Source organism: Chelonia mydas, chromosome 15 (assembly GCF_015237465.2).
Source record: "Chelonia mydas isolate rCheMyd1 chromosome 15, rCheMyd1.pri.v2, whole genome shotgun sequence".
Lineage (NCBI taxonomy): Eukaryota > Metazoa > Chordata > Testudines > Cheloniidae > Chelonia > Chelonia mydas.
In genome coordinates, this window is record NC_057856.1 from 22389372 (window position 1) to 22407256 (window position 17885).

A 17885-nucleotide genomic window follows, 5' to 3' on the forward strand; every position below is an offset into this window, starting at 1 on the left:
AAGATTTACTTTCTGCTCTAAAGTGTCCTATTGCGTTGATGAGCGCTGTTAAACAATTGTTGCATTTCACACTCTACATGACACTGAAATGCAGACACTAATGTGATTTCTATGTACAGTATAACTTGTAAATCAGCTTGTAAAGAGTTTTGGAATTCTGTGTTATGAAAGGTGCTATATAAATGTAAGTGATCAACAGTAAACCATTATGAATATGGTAAACAGCATTCATGTAGCACTGGTGACCATTTTAAAAAGTAAAATAGTCACTGATGTACTACTTTCATGCTTGCAGATGCAATAATTCAAAGGAGTAGTTTGCAGAAGTGAGATTGCCTTTAAAAAAAAAAACTTTTAAGTTTGTATCAGAAGGCTCTGTGAGCTAATCCACCTGAAATGGGGTAAGGATTTGTGTAATTATAGCTGATAAATAAGAATAGAATAACTGTAATCCTGTGGCAGAGGAACTGAATTTCCTGAAATAGTAATAGGAAAAGTAGACTATGTAGTGCTTGATATATGAATATTATGAAGTACTTATTCCCAATACCTAAGCTTTTGTTGCATGGTTCAGGTAATCATGTCATGCAGTAATTCGATCCTAATTTAGTCCTAGGTATGAAGAAATAACTTTTGCATTTTAGAATTATCTTTTGTTTTTTTCTTTTAGGAATTTTGGAAGGCAACAGACTGAGTATTGTAAAGGTTAAAACAATTAATCAGACAATTGGACATGTTACATATTATGCTGCTGATTTGCCAATATGGTGGCAGATTCCTCAATATGTACTGATTGGATTCAGTGAAATATTTGCAAGCATAGCAGGTAAGTTTTAAAAAATCGTAACTTTTGTCTGTCTGATCATTTTCCTAATACATTATAATTATAACATAAAAAGATACATAGTAATTTTTAAGGGAAGGGAACTAAATTCCTGTAGGTTACACTGGGTCAAAAGATTAGCAGACTGCTTTTAATTGTTTTTGACATAGAATCATAGAATTGGAAGGGACCTCGAGAGGTCATTTAGTCCAGTCTCCTGCAGTTGTGGCAGGACTAATTATCTAGACCATTCCTGACAGGTGTTTGTCTAACCTGCTCTTAAAAAATCTCCAATGATGGAGATTCTACAACCTACCTAGGCAATTTATTCCAGTGCTTAACCGCCCTGACAGGAAGTTTTTCCTAATGTCCAGCCTAAACCTCCCTTGCTGCCATTTAAGCCCAGTGTTTCTTGTCCTCTCCTCAGAGGTTAAGAAAAACATTTTTTCTTCCTCCTCTTTATAACAACAGTTTTCACTTATGTAAAACGTTATCATGTCCCCTCTCAGTCTTCTCTTTTCCAGACTAACCAAACCCAGTTTTTAAAAGCTTCCCTCATAGACCACGTTTTCTAGACCTTTAATCATTTTTGTTGCTCTTCTCTGGTCTCTGTCCAGTTTATTCTCATCTTTCCTGAAATGTGGCACCCCGAACTGGACACAATACTCCAGTTGAGGCCTCATCAGTGCAGAGTAGAGTGGAAGAATTGCTTCTCATGTCTTGCTTACAATACTCTTGCTAATACATCCCGGAGCGAAGTTCGCTTTTTTTTTCCCCCAACAGCTTTACACTGTTGACTCATATTTAGCTTGTGGTCCACTATGACCCCCAGATCCCTTTCCCCAGTACTCCTTCCTAGGCAGTTATTTCCCATTTTGTATTTGTGCAACTGATTGTTCCTTCATAAGTGGAGTACTTTTGCATTTGTCCATATTGAATTTCATCCTATTTACTTCAGACCATTTCTCCAGTTTGTCCCGATCATTTTGAATTTGAATCCTATCTTCCAAAGCACTTGCAACCCATCCCAGCTTGGTATCGTCCGCAAACTTTATAACATTTACCAGTTAGATTAAATGACCAGTTGTGATCAGATTAATGCACAGTAGGACATATAGATTAATACTTTAGAAGAATAAAAGAGGTTTATTTAATCTCAAATGCATCAGGTAATATAATGGCAGCTTGTTGATTAAGAACGTAAGTGTACAATTTAGAAATGGATGTGAAATAATGAAGGTAACTAGTTGGGGGTTTAAAGCATGTGACACACACAGTTATTGATATGTACATAGAAAATGTTTATTTAGAATGCAAGATCCAAAATCTGTGGGATGAGGATGAGAGAACAGTGGCATCCTGGTAAAGATAATGGATTGACTGTACTTTCCTGTGACCAAAAGTAATTGTCCTTTTTCCAGCCTTTCTTAAAGATAATGAGGGAGGTAGTATGAAACAAAGGATGCATCCTTGACCAATGTGAACCACTAGCAGCAGCAACAGGTGAAATCCAAAATGATCTATAGTTGAGTGTGATCCCAACCAGCAAATATCCATGTTGAAGCTTGGAAGTGGTGGGTGCCAGGTCAGAATCTCACTAGAAGTTTTCTCTTGTTGCCATTTAATGTCTAGATATTACGAAAGATGACCCTGTACTTAATCCTGTAGTTTTTACTGAGACAAAGTGAGTTTTGCCAGAGTACGAACTACAAGACTGAGCCAATAAACAGTCAAGTTGTTTAATTAGGCTTCTTCACAACCACAGGCTCTTTGGCACTAACCCATGTTGTTAGCCCATTGACCATAAGAATAGCTTGGAAAACTGCACCATCTTCTGAACATCTGCTAAAAGCCAAACACATTTATCATTCTTCATAAATGTATTCCAACTACCAGGCAGGTGCAGGGGAGGAAGAAATGCATTTTCTGTTAATATTAGTGTATCTGTAGTAGAAATGGTGATTTCCCCCTTCCCCCCCCCACCAATGCATTTCAGATGATGTGCTACATGTATGTATCAGACACAACATTGTTTGTATCCTAGCTTTAGGAATTGATGCACTCTTCTACCTCTAATGTAGAGGTGAAATTATTTAAAACAAATTCATTTAAAATTAAAACAGCAGAGCCCCAGCCACTGGGGCTAACAGCAGGAGCCCTATCTGCCTATTCTGAGGTTTATCTGTTTTTTTTTGGTTATTCGATCTAGCCCTAGTCCCAATTAGATCAGATAATTGGAGTTCCATTGTTTTAGCAAAAAGCACTTCTAAAGAATACCTAGATTACGTCTGTCTTCCAAATACCAAAGAGGTCTGTCTCATGGAGGCAGTCTTCTTTGTTGCTGTTTTGTTTTTCATTTTGCAAAATGGTATTTTCCCAAGTAAACTGAACTTGATTTCTTCTTTTGCCAACATAATCTGCCACACAACGTAGCACCCCTTGCAGTCTCAGGTCAAGAAAAGCCAAGGGGTAGGCTAGCCTAAAGATGACTGTGTTTTGGGAAATCTCTCACATGGCTTGCTAGTGCAGCAGTTAATCTTTTGCTTTCCTGAGCATGAAACTTACCATGAAAAGTTAAAACAAATGTCACCTATTGTTAATTTACCATAACATTGGAATTGAAAAATGAATGCTTTTATCTCTCTAGCCCATGATATAAACAAACATTTTTGATCCATCTTTCTGGATTGAAAAAGAATCTTTCAGGATCACTGTCTTGGCTTGGCATGCAGACTGCTGGTTTGTTCTTAAAGCAGGGATGATAGTTAGTGTGGCTATGCCAGTCAGGAGGCATTGATCTATAAGCCAACAAGGTCAGAGGGGCAGTATTCTGCTTACTGTTAAGTAGCTCTAGTAAAAAGCTTTAAGGAATCTGCTGGAAATGATTTCCAAGACCTGCTTTTCTCTCTAGAATAATTGTTAAAGGCATATTTTATTTAGTACTCCATGTGGTAAGTACTAGGTAAACTGAAGCACCACTCAAACCACATCTTCCTGGAACTGAATCACAAGTGTCTGTAAATCTCTTGGATGCCATCCTTGTGTTATGTAGTGGACAGCAGTGAGAGATCATATTGATTTTAGGCTGAAGCTGAAGTGGGAGGAGAGTGTGAATGAGACTATAAAATCTTATTTTCTGGTCTATTTCACGCACATTAGGGTTCATTAGCACAAAAAAAAGCACAGACCGTTTATCTGTTGCTGCTGTTTTGTACGTGACGTGGCTTGCATTTGGTTTCTTATAATTAAACAGTAAATACATTGCTGTTGTGATTCTTTCAATAAACTTCTTTCTGTTTACTATTTGGAGCTTAAAGAAGAGGAGTACTTGTGGCACCTTAGAGACTAACAAATTTATTTGAGCATAAGCTTTCGTGAGTTACAGCTCACTTCATTGGATGCTGTTGCTCACAAAAGCTTGTGCCCAAATAAATTTGTTAGTCTCTAAGGTGCCACAAGTCCTCTTTTTCTTTTTGTGGATACAGACTAACACGACTGCTACTCTGAAACCTATTTGGAGCTTGTGAACAATATTCAGTTAATAACACTAGCAACCTATTGCAATTAGGTCTATAAATAGGTAATTTTAATATAGTATGAGCATAGTACAGCTAGCTAGTCCTAATGTGAGATCACTCTCTCAGTGACCTTACTCCAGATAACATAGTCACATGAAGCTTTTGTTTAGAGCCATAACATAAACTGATATATTAATAGCCACAGTAATTCAGTATCTTAAACTTTAAACATCTATACAAATTAACATTGAACTTAATTTGTTCCCCTTAGCTGAGGGATTCTGAACTTAGGTTCCATACAACAATTCCCCGCTTTGCACAGGGGCTGCTATTGTGATGTGGGTGCTGAACTGGAAGTTAACAGCTGCAGCTGATCAGAAAGAGAGCCATTCTGGTCATCCGAGTTTGCCCAGCCCCACTGCCTAAAGATGAACAGCAGATCAGTAGTGAATGGAGGGGAGCTCTCAGAATAGGATAGGGATGAGATGGGGGCCTGTGGGAATGGAGGGGAGCCCTTCTGATACTGCATGGGCTACTTCAGCCAAAGAGAGCACAGGGGGAGATGGAGGAGCCCCAGCTCCACTGGAGAATGGAGCACAGAGGAAATATGGAAGTTGCCAGGGGAAGATGGGGAAGCAGGAGAGACCCTGCATTGCTGTGGGCATAACCAAGCTGAGCAGCAGAGCACTGGGTGAAGCTGCTTCCCCTAGTGTCCACCCCTCCTTGGCCAGCCCCCACACCAAGCGGAGCTCTGAATCCAGTCTGGCAGCAGTACAGCCTGGTCAAAAGACAGGCAGCTAGCACCTCCCCAGCTCGTGGCTGTGCCTTCTCAGGGAGTCTGAGAACCTCTGCCTTAGATGATTCCCTTAGATAGGATTTCACATTTTCTTTTTCCCATCATGGGACAAGATGGTTTTCAGAGGTTACTCCTCCTTTTGTCCCACTTGACTAAATCAGTAAGTTAGAATCAGAGCACATGGCTTGTGCTATCCCCAGTTCCCGTATAGTCTGCTTCCCTCTCAGTTCAAGAGCCTTTAGCTCGTCAGCCCCCTGCTTCCATCTGTCCTGCTATGGCACACCAGTACTAGGAAATGGTAAGACCCTCTGAGTGGGCTGGGTTTTGGTGCAAAAGGAGAACATAAGAATGGCCATACTGGGTCATACCAATGGTCCATCTAGCCCAGTATCCGGTCTTCCGACAATGGCCAATGCCAGGCGCCCTAGAGGAAATGAACAGAACAGGTAATCAAGTGGTCCATTCCTTATCGCCCATTCCCAGCTTCTAGCAAACAGAGGCTAGGGACACCATCCCTGTCCATCCTGGCTAATAGCCATTGTTGGACCTATCCTCCATGAATTTTGCATGTGAAAGAAGCATTATGCATTTACATGAATGGGCACTAGATATTGGGGTTTATGACCACCTTTTACAATATGAAGGTGCATAAAGCTATCTCAAGTCATCTAAAAGTCCACCATATTCAGATAGGTGAGGTATGGCCTCAGAGGCCATCCTGGCTGTAGCAAACTGACCTCTGTCATGGCCTACTTGGTACTGATTTGTTCCCAACCTTACTCTGTTGGGAAAAGAAGGGATCAGGAGCTTTCATTTCATGCTTTTTTTCATGTTCATTTCATAACCTTTAACTCTTTGTACCTCCTGCTACTTCCTTCTCTACTTCTGAGGCGCTTGTCCTTTCACATGTTTTCCCCAACATTTGACTTTTTAACTTCATTTTGCTCTTCATTACTTAAGAGTATAATAAACTGTCCTGCACAGCAGGTGCAAGCTTTTCTTCATTGTTTTTCTGTCTGCTGGTAGGGTGTACCTTGCTGTCTGGACTGGCATTGCTAACCTATATGGAAGATGTGTTGTGGGAGTGCAGAGCAGATCCTTTGCAATAATCAGTGCTGCCCTCTACGATGTAAAGTTTTATTAAATGTGTAATAACATCCATAACATCTCCTGTTACCTTAGGATATTTTTCTACCCCCAGCTCCTAAAGACTGTTTCTATCACTTCAGAATAAGCAATTGGAATTCTTGCTTAAACAAGTCACTTTCTGAATGTCATCTCTGTTTTAATGTCTTTCTCAACTACAGAGAAAGCTTAAAGCAGAGAATAAAGCAATAGTTGCTTAGCAACATTGGGGAAATCATGTTAACTCGAAATCTGAATTCATGTACACAACTGACTTACAAGAAATGCCTTTTTTACTGGAAAAAGGTATTTGGTGCCTCCCTCTTTGAGATGTCCTCTTTCTCTTTTGACTGTGCGAATAATTACACAATTTATAGACGTTTCCAAACAAAATGTAACCAGTATCTGCAATGTATTTGTCAAAGGATCAGTGGTTTAAAAAAGTGATAAGTTCTTCTGTTGAGCTCTAAGTTCCAGGTGGTTTGTACTACTTGATTTAATAGACAGGAAGTAAAACCTTTTAAGGCCTATCCTATTCTCATGCAAGTACACTGCTGTTCTTTTGCGCTTGTGGCTGCTCTAATAATGGTTTTGTAACTTCAAAACCTGTATGGCCAGTTTTTTTTGGTGGGGGGAGGGGGAATACAAATATGCCTGTTTGAACTGGGGAGTTCATACAGATCTTAATTGCTCTTTATATTACCCTTTCCTTCCTTTTGTTTTACAAAGCTTTGTTTCAATCTTCTGATCATTATCTAAATTAAATGACTGACAACAAGAAGGTGCCTTAAGATTGAATGGAAGATACTTCAGGATAAATGTGATTTTTAAATTTGATGGGCGCATCCGTTGTGCTATGAAATTCAGTTTAAAAAAAGTGAAATGTTAATGGTTACAATACTGTGTTGATTTGAAAGCACTTGGTTCAAAAAAACTAAATATATTAAAAGGAGAAAAATGTTTGTTTTTGTTTACAGTAAAGCTGAGCATACTTTTATTAAACCATATTAGTTTCACTTCAGGTACCTTTAAAAAGATGACACACATTGCATTAATCTTTTGTATTATTCCCTGCAATCCTCTTAAAGCACCCTTATTTAGCTGGGAATCATATGACCTGACACCACCAACTAGAGGGCTTAATTTCAAAACTGCTTATTTGAGGTAGCATGAAATTGCTATCAATGGCTGCCAGCAGGCAGCAATATTGCTGAAGGCAAAGAAAAGATTTTATGTTCTTTAGGCCAGATTAAATATTCAGGTGACTAGGAACATTATTCAAGTTTGGAAGCATGATTTTTTTTTTTTTTTTTTAATTACAGAAGTTTGTAGGATTACATTCTTTTGGGGTTTTTTCCCCCTAAAGGTATCACTCAAGTCCAATGCTTTTGTGAAGGAACCAAGGAAAAAAAAATCAGACTGGAGTTCTTTCACTCAGTGTACTTCAGTTTGAGTTGTGTGAATAGAATCCAGCGTGATCACCAGACGGAATCTCAGATAGTCTGGAAAGTTTTCTGACAACGGGGTTATTTAGTGAAAGGTAACAGTTTTATTTAAGATGAACAGACTGCTCCATTTTTAATTGGGGTTTGGCCAAATAAGAATGAGAGAGATGATTTCAAATGTAATTAGTGGCAAAACATCCCAATAAATAGGATTTGGACAAATTTTTAACCTTTTTAGTGTTTGGCATATTAAATAGAATACTGAATCATACTGTTGGCTTCCGTATATCTATAAGGACACTGAGCCTCACATTCTAGATTTACATTTATTGGAGCCTCCAGTCTGACTTCTGAAAAAGGGCTCTTCAACACTCTTCAATCAAGAGATGTCACTTTGCAGCATTCAAGTTTTCTTTGCTTCCAGGAGAAGGGAAAACAGTGTGGTGGTTCAGACACGATCTCCCACATGGCACTACAGATCAATAAGGGAGAACATGTAGTTCTGATGCACTTCCTTGTCTGAACAGAACTGCACCCTCTGGCCCTGACTAATTGACCCATCTGGCTTGAAGTCTTAAGCCTTTTCCCTTAAAGGAAAACACCATTGTATTCCTATCAAGCGCTGTGTATGGATGAGTAGTGATAGTCAAGCAGTGTTAAAGAAATACTTGCTGTTTCAACATTATGTGAACAGAGGATGGCTCTGAGCTTGCTTCCTGTGCACAGCCATGCCTCAGCAAAGAGGCAAAAAGGAGGTATGGAGAATCCTTCCCATTAATTTCAGGAAGAGGCAGACTACTTTGACTGACTTAAGTCTTCCATCCCTTGCCCTTACCTGTAGACCATACCTTGGCTGTCATTCTGCAAAAAAAATTGTGGCTCCTTGCCTTTACGACCTGTGAGTAGTCCCATTGACTTAGATAGAATTCTGACTATGTAAAGTTAAGCATGTACGTAAGTTTTGTGGGATCAGGCCTATAACAGCATATCATGTTGGGGCACTGATGCTACAGATTAGTCTGATATGCAGATTCTAGGTTCCATCTGCCCAAAGTAAAGTTAAATAGTTAATTTCCCGTCCTCCCAGCAGAGTTTTTAAACTATTGAGACTTATCCTAAGTGCTGCAAGTTGACAGAAACGAATGTCCATGGGGGATGTAGGATTTGCCTCAGTCTATCCTTGAGGCCACTATTCTTGTCAGAGGGCAGCGTGGTTATAAATATCATCCAGTAAAAAAAAACTCAGTATAGAAATGGCAGTCTCCGAGAACAAAAACTGAATGATGGGAAAAGGATCATCAAATTCCCATAACAGCCCTGTCAGAGAAACAGTTTCTTTGGTAAATCTGGATCTTCACCAATCTAAGCCACTTCTTGAGCAGGCAGAGGGGCAAGAAGACTGGCTGGCATAGTTGAGGCTTTGCTTGCCAGGAAATGGCCTAACACAAAACATGAGGGAGTATGGTCTAGCTGTGAAGACCATATGGGAGTCAAGAGAGCTGGCTTTTGTTATGAAAACTACTTTAAAACATTTTCAAGCTTAGGTCAAATTGTGTAGTCACCTTCCATCAAGGCTCAAACATGGTCTTTTAAAAACTGTTCTAAAGCAGACTAGACAAACCATGATTAAAAACAGTTTGGCTGGACAGTGTCCTAGCTGCATAACTCACTTTGGATAAGGTTGACAGCCAAGTATAATGTAAACTCTCTAGATGGTCTGTTGATTCTGGTATACGATGAGACTTGATTGATATCAGTTGACTTGTAAAATAAAGTGAATGAGTTCCAGAAGCGCATGAGATTTCTGAGAAAACTTGTTTGCTAAAAGATTGTACACTTGTTAAAAGAACAAGAGGAGAGTGGTGCAGCACATAAAATAAAAATATTTTATATTTATATATAAGTTCAGGATTTAATGCAAATATAAACCATTGATAACCTTTACTAAGACTTTCAGAGCAGTCCACGGGAGCAAGATACTCATTGGAAATCAATGGGAGTTGGGTACATAAATCCCTTAGTGTCCTGAAAATCTAAGTTCTTGTTTTTAACCTTGTACAAATGTATTGTTTTCAGTGTTTGTAGATATTTGTCATTAGCAGGCACATTGAGCTGGTAACCAAGCACATTAATTTCTTACAGATTGATACCTTTTTTCTTTTAATACAGGCCTAGAGTTTGCATATTCAGCTGCTCCTAAATCCATGCAAAGTGCCATTATGGGACTGTTCTTTTTCTTTTCTGGGATTGGATCATTTGTTGGCTCAGGACTGCTGGCGTTGGTGTCTATTAACGCAATTGGCTGGATGAGTAATCATACAGATTTTGGTAAGTAATCCTCAATGTATTGGAGGATAATGAAGTAAACTGCTTAATCAGACATCATTATATTTCAAGGGTGGAAACTTTCTTAGCTTAGAATTGTAACACTTTGAATTTGTAAACCCTCCTAATATGGCAAAGACACAATTTCATCTTGCATATTGCTACAGTTGGAGCTGAGATACTGTCTTAAATGGATACATTAGAAATGCATATGTTGTAAAGTGGACTTTATAAAAGAGCTGATTCAGTTAATTGCTCAGCTGTGTTTCTATTTTTGATTACCAGAAGATATTTGTACATTTAAGAATATTTTAGCTGGAATGTCTAGATTAGTAGAAGCAGTTGAAGAAAGTTGAATCTTTTTTGCTGTCTGTTAAAATATTTTTAATTTCCCAATTTTCAGTGAAAATATTAAAACAGGTTTTTGACTGCATAGTGCTGATTATTTGCATCTCATATTTGCATTTCCTGTTACTTTGTGGCAATTATCATACAAGAGTTAAATTTGCATTTCTACCTAGCAATCAGTTTATCTTATAGTCCAACCTAAGCCATACGTTTCACTGTCAGTTGAAGTTAAACAAAATCATTGGCACCAGTAGGTGGCACCTTAGGAATTTCATAAAATCATTTACAGACTTCAGGGGCTTGATTAGTTCCAGCAAGAAGTGTGTGTGAAAGATGTAATAAATTAGGTTAACATTGATATGCAGGTGCAGTTTTATGTACCCTCTAAAAATTATGCCTAAAGTTAAACTTGGTGTTGAATTTTTTTTTTTTTTTTTTTTTTTTTGCCCTTTCTGCTTGATCAGATGTGATTTAGGCTTTTTTAACAGTCTGTCTGGAAACTGCATTCATGCCATAAGTTGGCATCTTTATTTTACAAGTTCCTTCTTTTAAAAACAGATGGCCAAAAGCTTAATCTTTACACAGGAGTCATCACAAATACAAAATTTATTCCAAAGTCAGAGGTCCAGCATTTCATCTGGTTGTACAGTGGTAACAAGCATTTTGTTTTGACACACCTGTAATTGTTGAGTTTTTAAGGATGTGTTTTTGTCATGGCTTTCTCAGGAGTAATCTTTATGTTGTAGAAAATATTTCCATAATTTAGCATTTTGAGATTTTCAGATGAGGTGAATGGGAAACTCTGTTTTCTTCGAGATTCTTGAGCTGCCTGGGAAATCCCGTATGCAGCGTTGTTGTCCTGTCGGTCCCAAGACTTGAGAGAGACAAGGTAGGTGAGGTCCAATAAAAGATATTACCTCGCCCACCTTGTCTCTCTTGCTAAACCCTAGGCAGCATAAGAGACTAATAGAGCAATGGCTGAACAACACAGGACCAGACCAGCAAATTCTCAGTGGGAGACTTAGTTCCTCTGGGGTGGTTGTTTGTTCATCCTGAAGATAAAGACTTTAAAACAAGTTGTTAATATTGGTCAAGATTTATTCTGCCATGGCAACTTTGATCAAATCTGTCCATTCTTACAGCATAAATATAATTCAAAAGATGTGCACTAAATATGGAGGAAGTTACTAGTTATAAAATAATGTTTGTCACACTTGACAATTTTGACAACTTTAATTAGAAATGCCTTTTTAGCCCCCCCCCCCCCCCCCCCCCCCGGCCCCGTTTTCTAGCATGATCCATTTCATCTTGTTTTCCTTAGGCTATGGTAAAACAGTCCCAGAAAAGGTAGCACCCTCATCTAAAAATATAGATTGGCTCAAATGCTTCCTGGATTGATTAAGACTGAAAGGTGTTGCCTCAGGTGGCTCCTTTGGTCAGCTGTGTAGAATAAGCTGGGGGTGCTCAGTCTGCTTCCCAGTGGACAGCTGCTACTAGGGAATTATCAGAAATCCCTATCTATCTGGGCCCTAAACAGCAGCTGCAGAGCTCTAACCTCCCCTTGCGGTCCCAGAGTTTGTACTTTGGAATCGGGGTTGAGGCCTACCGGTGGGGTGGCTTTGGTTTGTAGTATCTTGTGTTGCTGCTACGTGGACTGTTACTCTCCAGTGAATAAATAGGGCTTTTTTTTTAGTGCTATCGAATACTTTTCAAAGTATTAAATTCACTGTTTATTTTAAAAATGTTTTAGCAAATGATGTATCAAATTTTAAATCAGTAAGACCGAGTAAGGTCTTCAAGGGCCCTCCCCATTAGTTGTGAGACTGAAGCTTTATTGTGAATGAAGAGTTTGTGAATTTTTCATTAGATATTCTACAACTATAAATTTTTAAAGAAATGCAGTATAAACTAGGGACATTAAATGTTCTCCCATGTGTTCTCTCACTACTTCCCATTGATGGCAGTAGAGCACACTGTCTGCTGGCACTTAAGCGTTGATTGCTACATTGAAATGATTAAATTATTTCTGCCATAAAAATCAAGATTTCATGGAGTTAACATCCCGTCCCACAAAGGAAAATTACTACTTCTGCTCTTCAAATGGAGTTTTGGAAGTATATTGTATTTTAAATGTCAAGAGAAGGCTGCTTTTGCTTTTATTGCTTTTTATTATAAGCTTATTTAATTAGATCTTAAACTTCAATAATTACAATAACTTAATCTCAACACGTATGTGTGCTGCATTCAAAGCTTGTAAGGACTGACGTGTGCTTCTCTATTTCTTGCTTCCCCCTTTTGCTTATAATAGTCATAATGGTCCAATTGACTGTAGCTCTTCGCATGTTGGAAGCGAGCCATAGTGTATTCTTGAAAATTCAGCAATAGTAGGAGCTTATTTCTTAATAGAAGGATAATGTTTTACCAGTGAGCTTTCTTAATTTAGAAGTATTTAATGTGCCACAAATCACTAGCTTAAAACAACTTTGAGGAAATGTCAGAGGTGATTTGAACCAGAAAGAAGTTCCACATAGTTGGATGGATTCCTAACTTTGCTCTGAGAGAATTGAAAGAGAATTGCAGTAATGGCTTGATATGAATAATGCTTTTAAATTTTTCATGATAGCATCCATTTTTGTAACTCTTTATTTCCCCATTCAGCTGATCAGGGAGGGGAGATTGAGGCCTTCAGACACACAGGCACCATGTAACATTGAACAAGGCTAAGAAGTTGTCTAAAGAAATTGTAATAAGTGAAATTCAGAATTCTGTTTGTGCTTCATCCATTTCAGTGACGTTATAAAACATGTTTTTACCTTAAAGCTTTACAGTTTCACTATATTCTAGGAGATCATTAAAGTTAGACCATTTACAATCTTTCTTGCATAAACGTCTGTTTTCCATGAAGAAAAGGAGTACTTGTGGCACCTTAGCGACTAACCAATTTATTTGTGCATAAGCTTTCGTGAGCTACAGCTCACTGCATCGAAAGCTAATGCTCAAATAAATTGGTTAGTCGCTAAGGTGCCACAAGTACTCCTTTTCTTTTTGCCAATACAGACTAACATGGCTGCTACTCTGAAACCTGTTTTCCATGAAACAGCTTAGGTAGTATTGGCTAAAAACTGTGGATGTATTTAATTAGAACACTGGATGGCTAAAGGGATGAAAAGAGAATGATCCAGTGGACCTAGAAGAAAAAAACTGTCTTGTGTAAGGCTGTTAATGACTAGAGATTGGCAATGACAGTGCAGACTTTTACACAAACTTTGCTTTCACTGTTTGCTTTCTGTAAATATGTTAGCAAATGGGATTTCTGCCAGGATTCTTCATAGAATACATTTTTAGTGAATATTGGAGACTATTTAGAGAAAGCAAGCTTTGAACTTGTATTTAAAAGTTGATTCTCAGTTATATATCCAGTTAGAGAGAGACACCATATGAGTGGTATCGTCCAAAGCTGCTCTGATCTCAAATATTGCATGTGCATAATGAATGGCTTCTAAACAACTTATAGTTCAAGGGTTTGTCCACACTGGAAGTGCTGCAGCTGCACCACTGTAGTGCCTAGTGAAGACACTAACTATACTGATGGGAGAGCCTCTCCCGAGAGGCAGTAGCTGTGTCAATGGGAGAAGCCCGTCCATCGACATAGCACTGTCTACACATCCCTGAGCGATGTTGTTATATCAACATAAGTTGGTAGTGTAGACCAAGCCCAAGAGTTACTTGTACAAATTTGTGGCAAGTGGATTGGAAAAAATAAGGTTTTTGACAATTCAGGTAATAAAAGTAAAAAATCATCACTGGTAGATCTTTGATATACATTACATCTTGTATGCAGAATTGCTAGGAAGTCACAGTGAAAATGCCTCAGAAGGTTTAAAGAAATACACAAAAACAAATAGAAAAGGAGTACTTGTGGCACCTTAGAGACTAACCAATTTATTTGAGCATAAGCTTTCGTGAGCTACAGCTCACTTCATCGGATGCATAAAGTGGAAAATACAGTGAGGAGATTTATATACACAGACCATGAAAAAATACACATTGTAGGGAGAGTGATCACTTAAGATGAGCTATTACCAGCAGGAGAGTGGGGTGGGGGGAGAGAGAACCTTTTGAAGTGATGATCAAGGTGGAGAGAGAACGCATTATCAAGGATCTACAACCTATCCTCACTGTATTTTCCACTTTATGCAGCCGATGAAGTGAGCTGTAGCTCACGAAAGTTTATGCTCAAATAAATTGGTTAGTCTCTAAGGTGCCACAAGTCCTCCTTTTCTTTTTGCGAATACAGACTAACACGGCTGCTACTCTGAAACCTGACAAAAACAAATGATGTTTTTAGTGAAGAATTAGAGGTGGAGGTAGGGCTGGGCAGTTGGAAATGTTCCTCACTCATTCCTTTGAATATGCATTGGATTAGTTTTGGCCATATACTTTTGCACGTCTGTGAGATGAAATCTTCAGTGATTTGTCGTTTTCATATCAAAACTTTTTCTATATCAACATAATCCATTTAATTTTTTTTAACTGATTACCTTTCTATATAAGCAGTAAGCCATAAACCTAACCACTTAATCTTGTTCTAACTCTCCATACCTTGCAGGAGAGCAAGATTGTCCATTTACTTATTAAGCTTGGTTTTAGAGTGAGAGGGCATTCTCCAATTGAGGAGAAAATATATTTTGGGGGTTCTGATTAAAAATGAAGAAACTATAGCCTGTAAATTAAAAGCACATTAAGTTCAGAGGCTTTTTTCTTACTCTGATAACAATCTTGAGAGCATATTTGGTTTCTAGCATTTCCAGCAGGAGAGTTGCTTTCCTTTTTAGCAAGGTAGCTCTTTTAATAATAATAATAATAATAATAATAATTAATAAAGTGACTCTGTGTGTGATCTCCATTGTTTAAATTGGGAGATGAGCAAAAATATATTTAGATATGCATTTCATAGTTTTTCAGCTACCCTGTTTTATCAGAAGTATGAGTGAGTCCACAAGGCAAAGCATTGGTACATCACTTATAAACATTTCTGGTTAGCACTTAAATTTCTCTCTCCCTTTTAAGAGTTTATTAAATGAATTCGTGTTCTGCATTAGTTGAAAATCAGTTATAAAAAAGGAGATACAAGCACAGCTTTTCTGTCTATATGTCTACTTTTCTCCGGCTGCTAATTCTTTTTAAAAACTGTTTAGGCCAAGGGGGGCTTGTGCTCCCTCTGTATACATGTAATTCCTGTAACATTGTAGGGTTGTGTACAATTATTGAGGAGAAATCAAAGGCATTACTGACTTTAAGAGATACAAGCACAAAATACAAAGCACAGCTTGCAGGCTGTGTATTTTCCTAGAAATGCAATTTATATTCTAGATAATGCCAAAAACTGAAATACTGGTTACATGATGGAAATATGATCTGGTTCTGTTTTGCCGACACCTTTTGCAGAGATAAATCTTAGTTCTTATAGGACTGAGCGGGATTGTATACTCCCTATGTGTATTTACTTTTCCTCTCCAATTCTTTCTAGGTAACATTAATGGCTGCTTTTTAAACTATTACTTTTTCCTGCTGGCGGCTATCCAAGGAGCAACCCTCCTGCTTTTCCTTATTGTTTCTGTGAAATATGACCGTCAAAGATCAAGGACTAATGGAGTGACTGCCAATGGGAGGACCTGACATTATCTGAAATGGAAGAGCAGTTTATTAGACCAGCACGCAGTAAATTAACTGGCACTGAACTGATAGTTCGCGAGATCTTAAACTGTTCTCCAATGGGACTCTTTCCTTAAACTTGCATGTTACATGAGTTCTTACCCCTGTCCCTTTCCCTGTAGGTAAGTGCCTTATGTTGGTGGGGCTCATATGCCCTGTTGTAGGGAAAATGCAGATCTTGGAAGTGCATTAACTCTAGGTATTGAAGGCGCTGTGCTCATGCTGACATGTTGGGACTACTTAACATCTTTGGAAACTGAATATAACTAGTCAAAACTAGTAAGGAAACACTGTATAATGTGGCTCACTCCTAACTGAAGAACTTTGTTCAATGAAGGAAGATGGATTGGGGGGGAGGGGGAAACACTTTTCAGCGGTCTTTATTATGTTGAAGGCACCTGTATTTCCTTGAAGTTCTGGTTACAGTTCAAGAGGTTCAGTGAAATTAGTAAGAAATCTCCTCTGAATTTTAAAAATTTGAGGAAGCTAAATTCAACAGGTCAATTTTGGGACAAGTGGAGGCAATCTAACCTTTATAGGTCTGACTAGCCTGGATAAAAAAGGGATGGCTTGTATGCAATTGATCTTTCGTTGCAAATAGGACAAATGTTTTAAGCCTACACTTCAGTATTTAATATAAAATGGCCTTGGGTGCATTTAGACAACACAGTAGGTTATTTTGTAGCTGCTATAATTTTTGATACATGTTAGACACTTTTGGGGACATAACTGGTTTTACTCCAGGATTTTATTTTTATTTTTTTTAAGGTCAGAGTTAGGTGTATTAGGACATTAGGGAAACTTGTGTCCTTTGAATAAGCAAGTCTTTTATCTAATGTTCTCAGTTTCATTATCTCCATTTAAAGATCCTTAAATATTTTCAAGTGCACGGAAAGAGATTGGAGACTGAATTTCAGTCTCAGTAGATGAATGTGTAATATCAGTTGGAGGTCTCTTAGCCCTAATGTCTTCAGTCCTGGTGTCTTTTATGTAATTTTTGCTAATGCGCTACAGGGCTAGAACCTTTCAGCAACACATTCCTATTCTAGAGTAAATGTAGTTTTTACTCTTTCAGCATGTTCTACTTTAATTTCTTTACCTATTGTATTTAATTACTGCATATGCAAGGCGATATGGAAAGCAATACTTTTGCAAGTGATTATAAAGAAAACAAACTGAAAAATCAGTATTTTATTAATCAGTTTAATGTGTTTGAGCTTTTACAGTTTCCTTTGGTGACTTTGCATTTAAAATGTTAAATATTTTTTGGAACATAGAATGTCCTTTTAATGAGTTTACAAAGCAAAATGAACTCTTGTGCTGTGACTTCTGACCCTTTGTTCCCAGGTGAATAAAATTACACTGCAGATCTCCAGTGTTCTTTGGTCTTTATTTCCTCAAATCCATCTTGCAATCCTACTAATTGTGCCACCCAATGGAATGTGTATTAGAATGGGATGAGTCTGGGAGTAATTACATATATTCGTCTTCTTGGTAAAAGACCCACAAGCGAGTACTAAACCTGCTGGGTGTAAGTCCCTAACCGCCTCCTGATTGCAGTGTAAGACTTGAACATAATAGTGAAAATAAGAACTGCATCTCTTGTAAGCAAAACTGTAAATATTCCCGATTGGCTAATGTACTTTCTATTCTATTGAACTTTTAATACCCTATTTGTGGTACATCACCTTTAAAGCCAATTTTGTCTGGTGGAATTAATGTGCTTGGTAAAGACTGAAATAGGCTGCAGAAGAATCATATGGCTATCTAAAAATCTATTTATCAAGAGA

General features: G+C 38.1%; 1 protein-coding gene across 3 annotated transcripts in view; it reads left to right on the forward strand.

Moving 5' to 3' along the window:
• Positions 1 to 17466, forward strand: part of SLC15A4 (solute carrier family 15 member 4) — a 49233-nt gene extending 31767 nt beyond the window's left edge. Inside the window, exons 6-8 of one of the 3 annotated variants that reach the window (XM_037878584.1) lie at positions 671 to 826; positions 9877 to 10035; positions 15911 to 17466. In XM_037878584.1, the coding sequence (XP_037734512.1) occupies positions 671 to 826; positions 9877 to 10035; positions 15911 to 16059 (464 nt within the window). In that variant the 3' untranslated portion in view covers positions 16060 to 17466. The other 2 variants (XM_043529393.1, XM_043529394.1) reach the window with 2 other exon arrangements.
• The last annotated feature ends 419 nt before the right edge of the window (positions 17467 to 17885 follow it).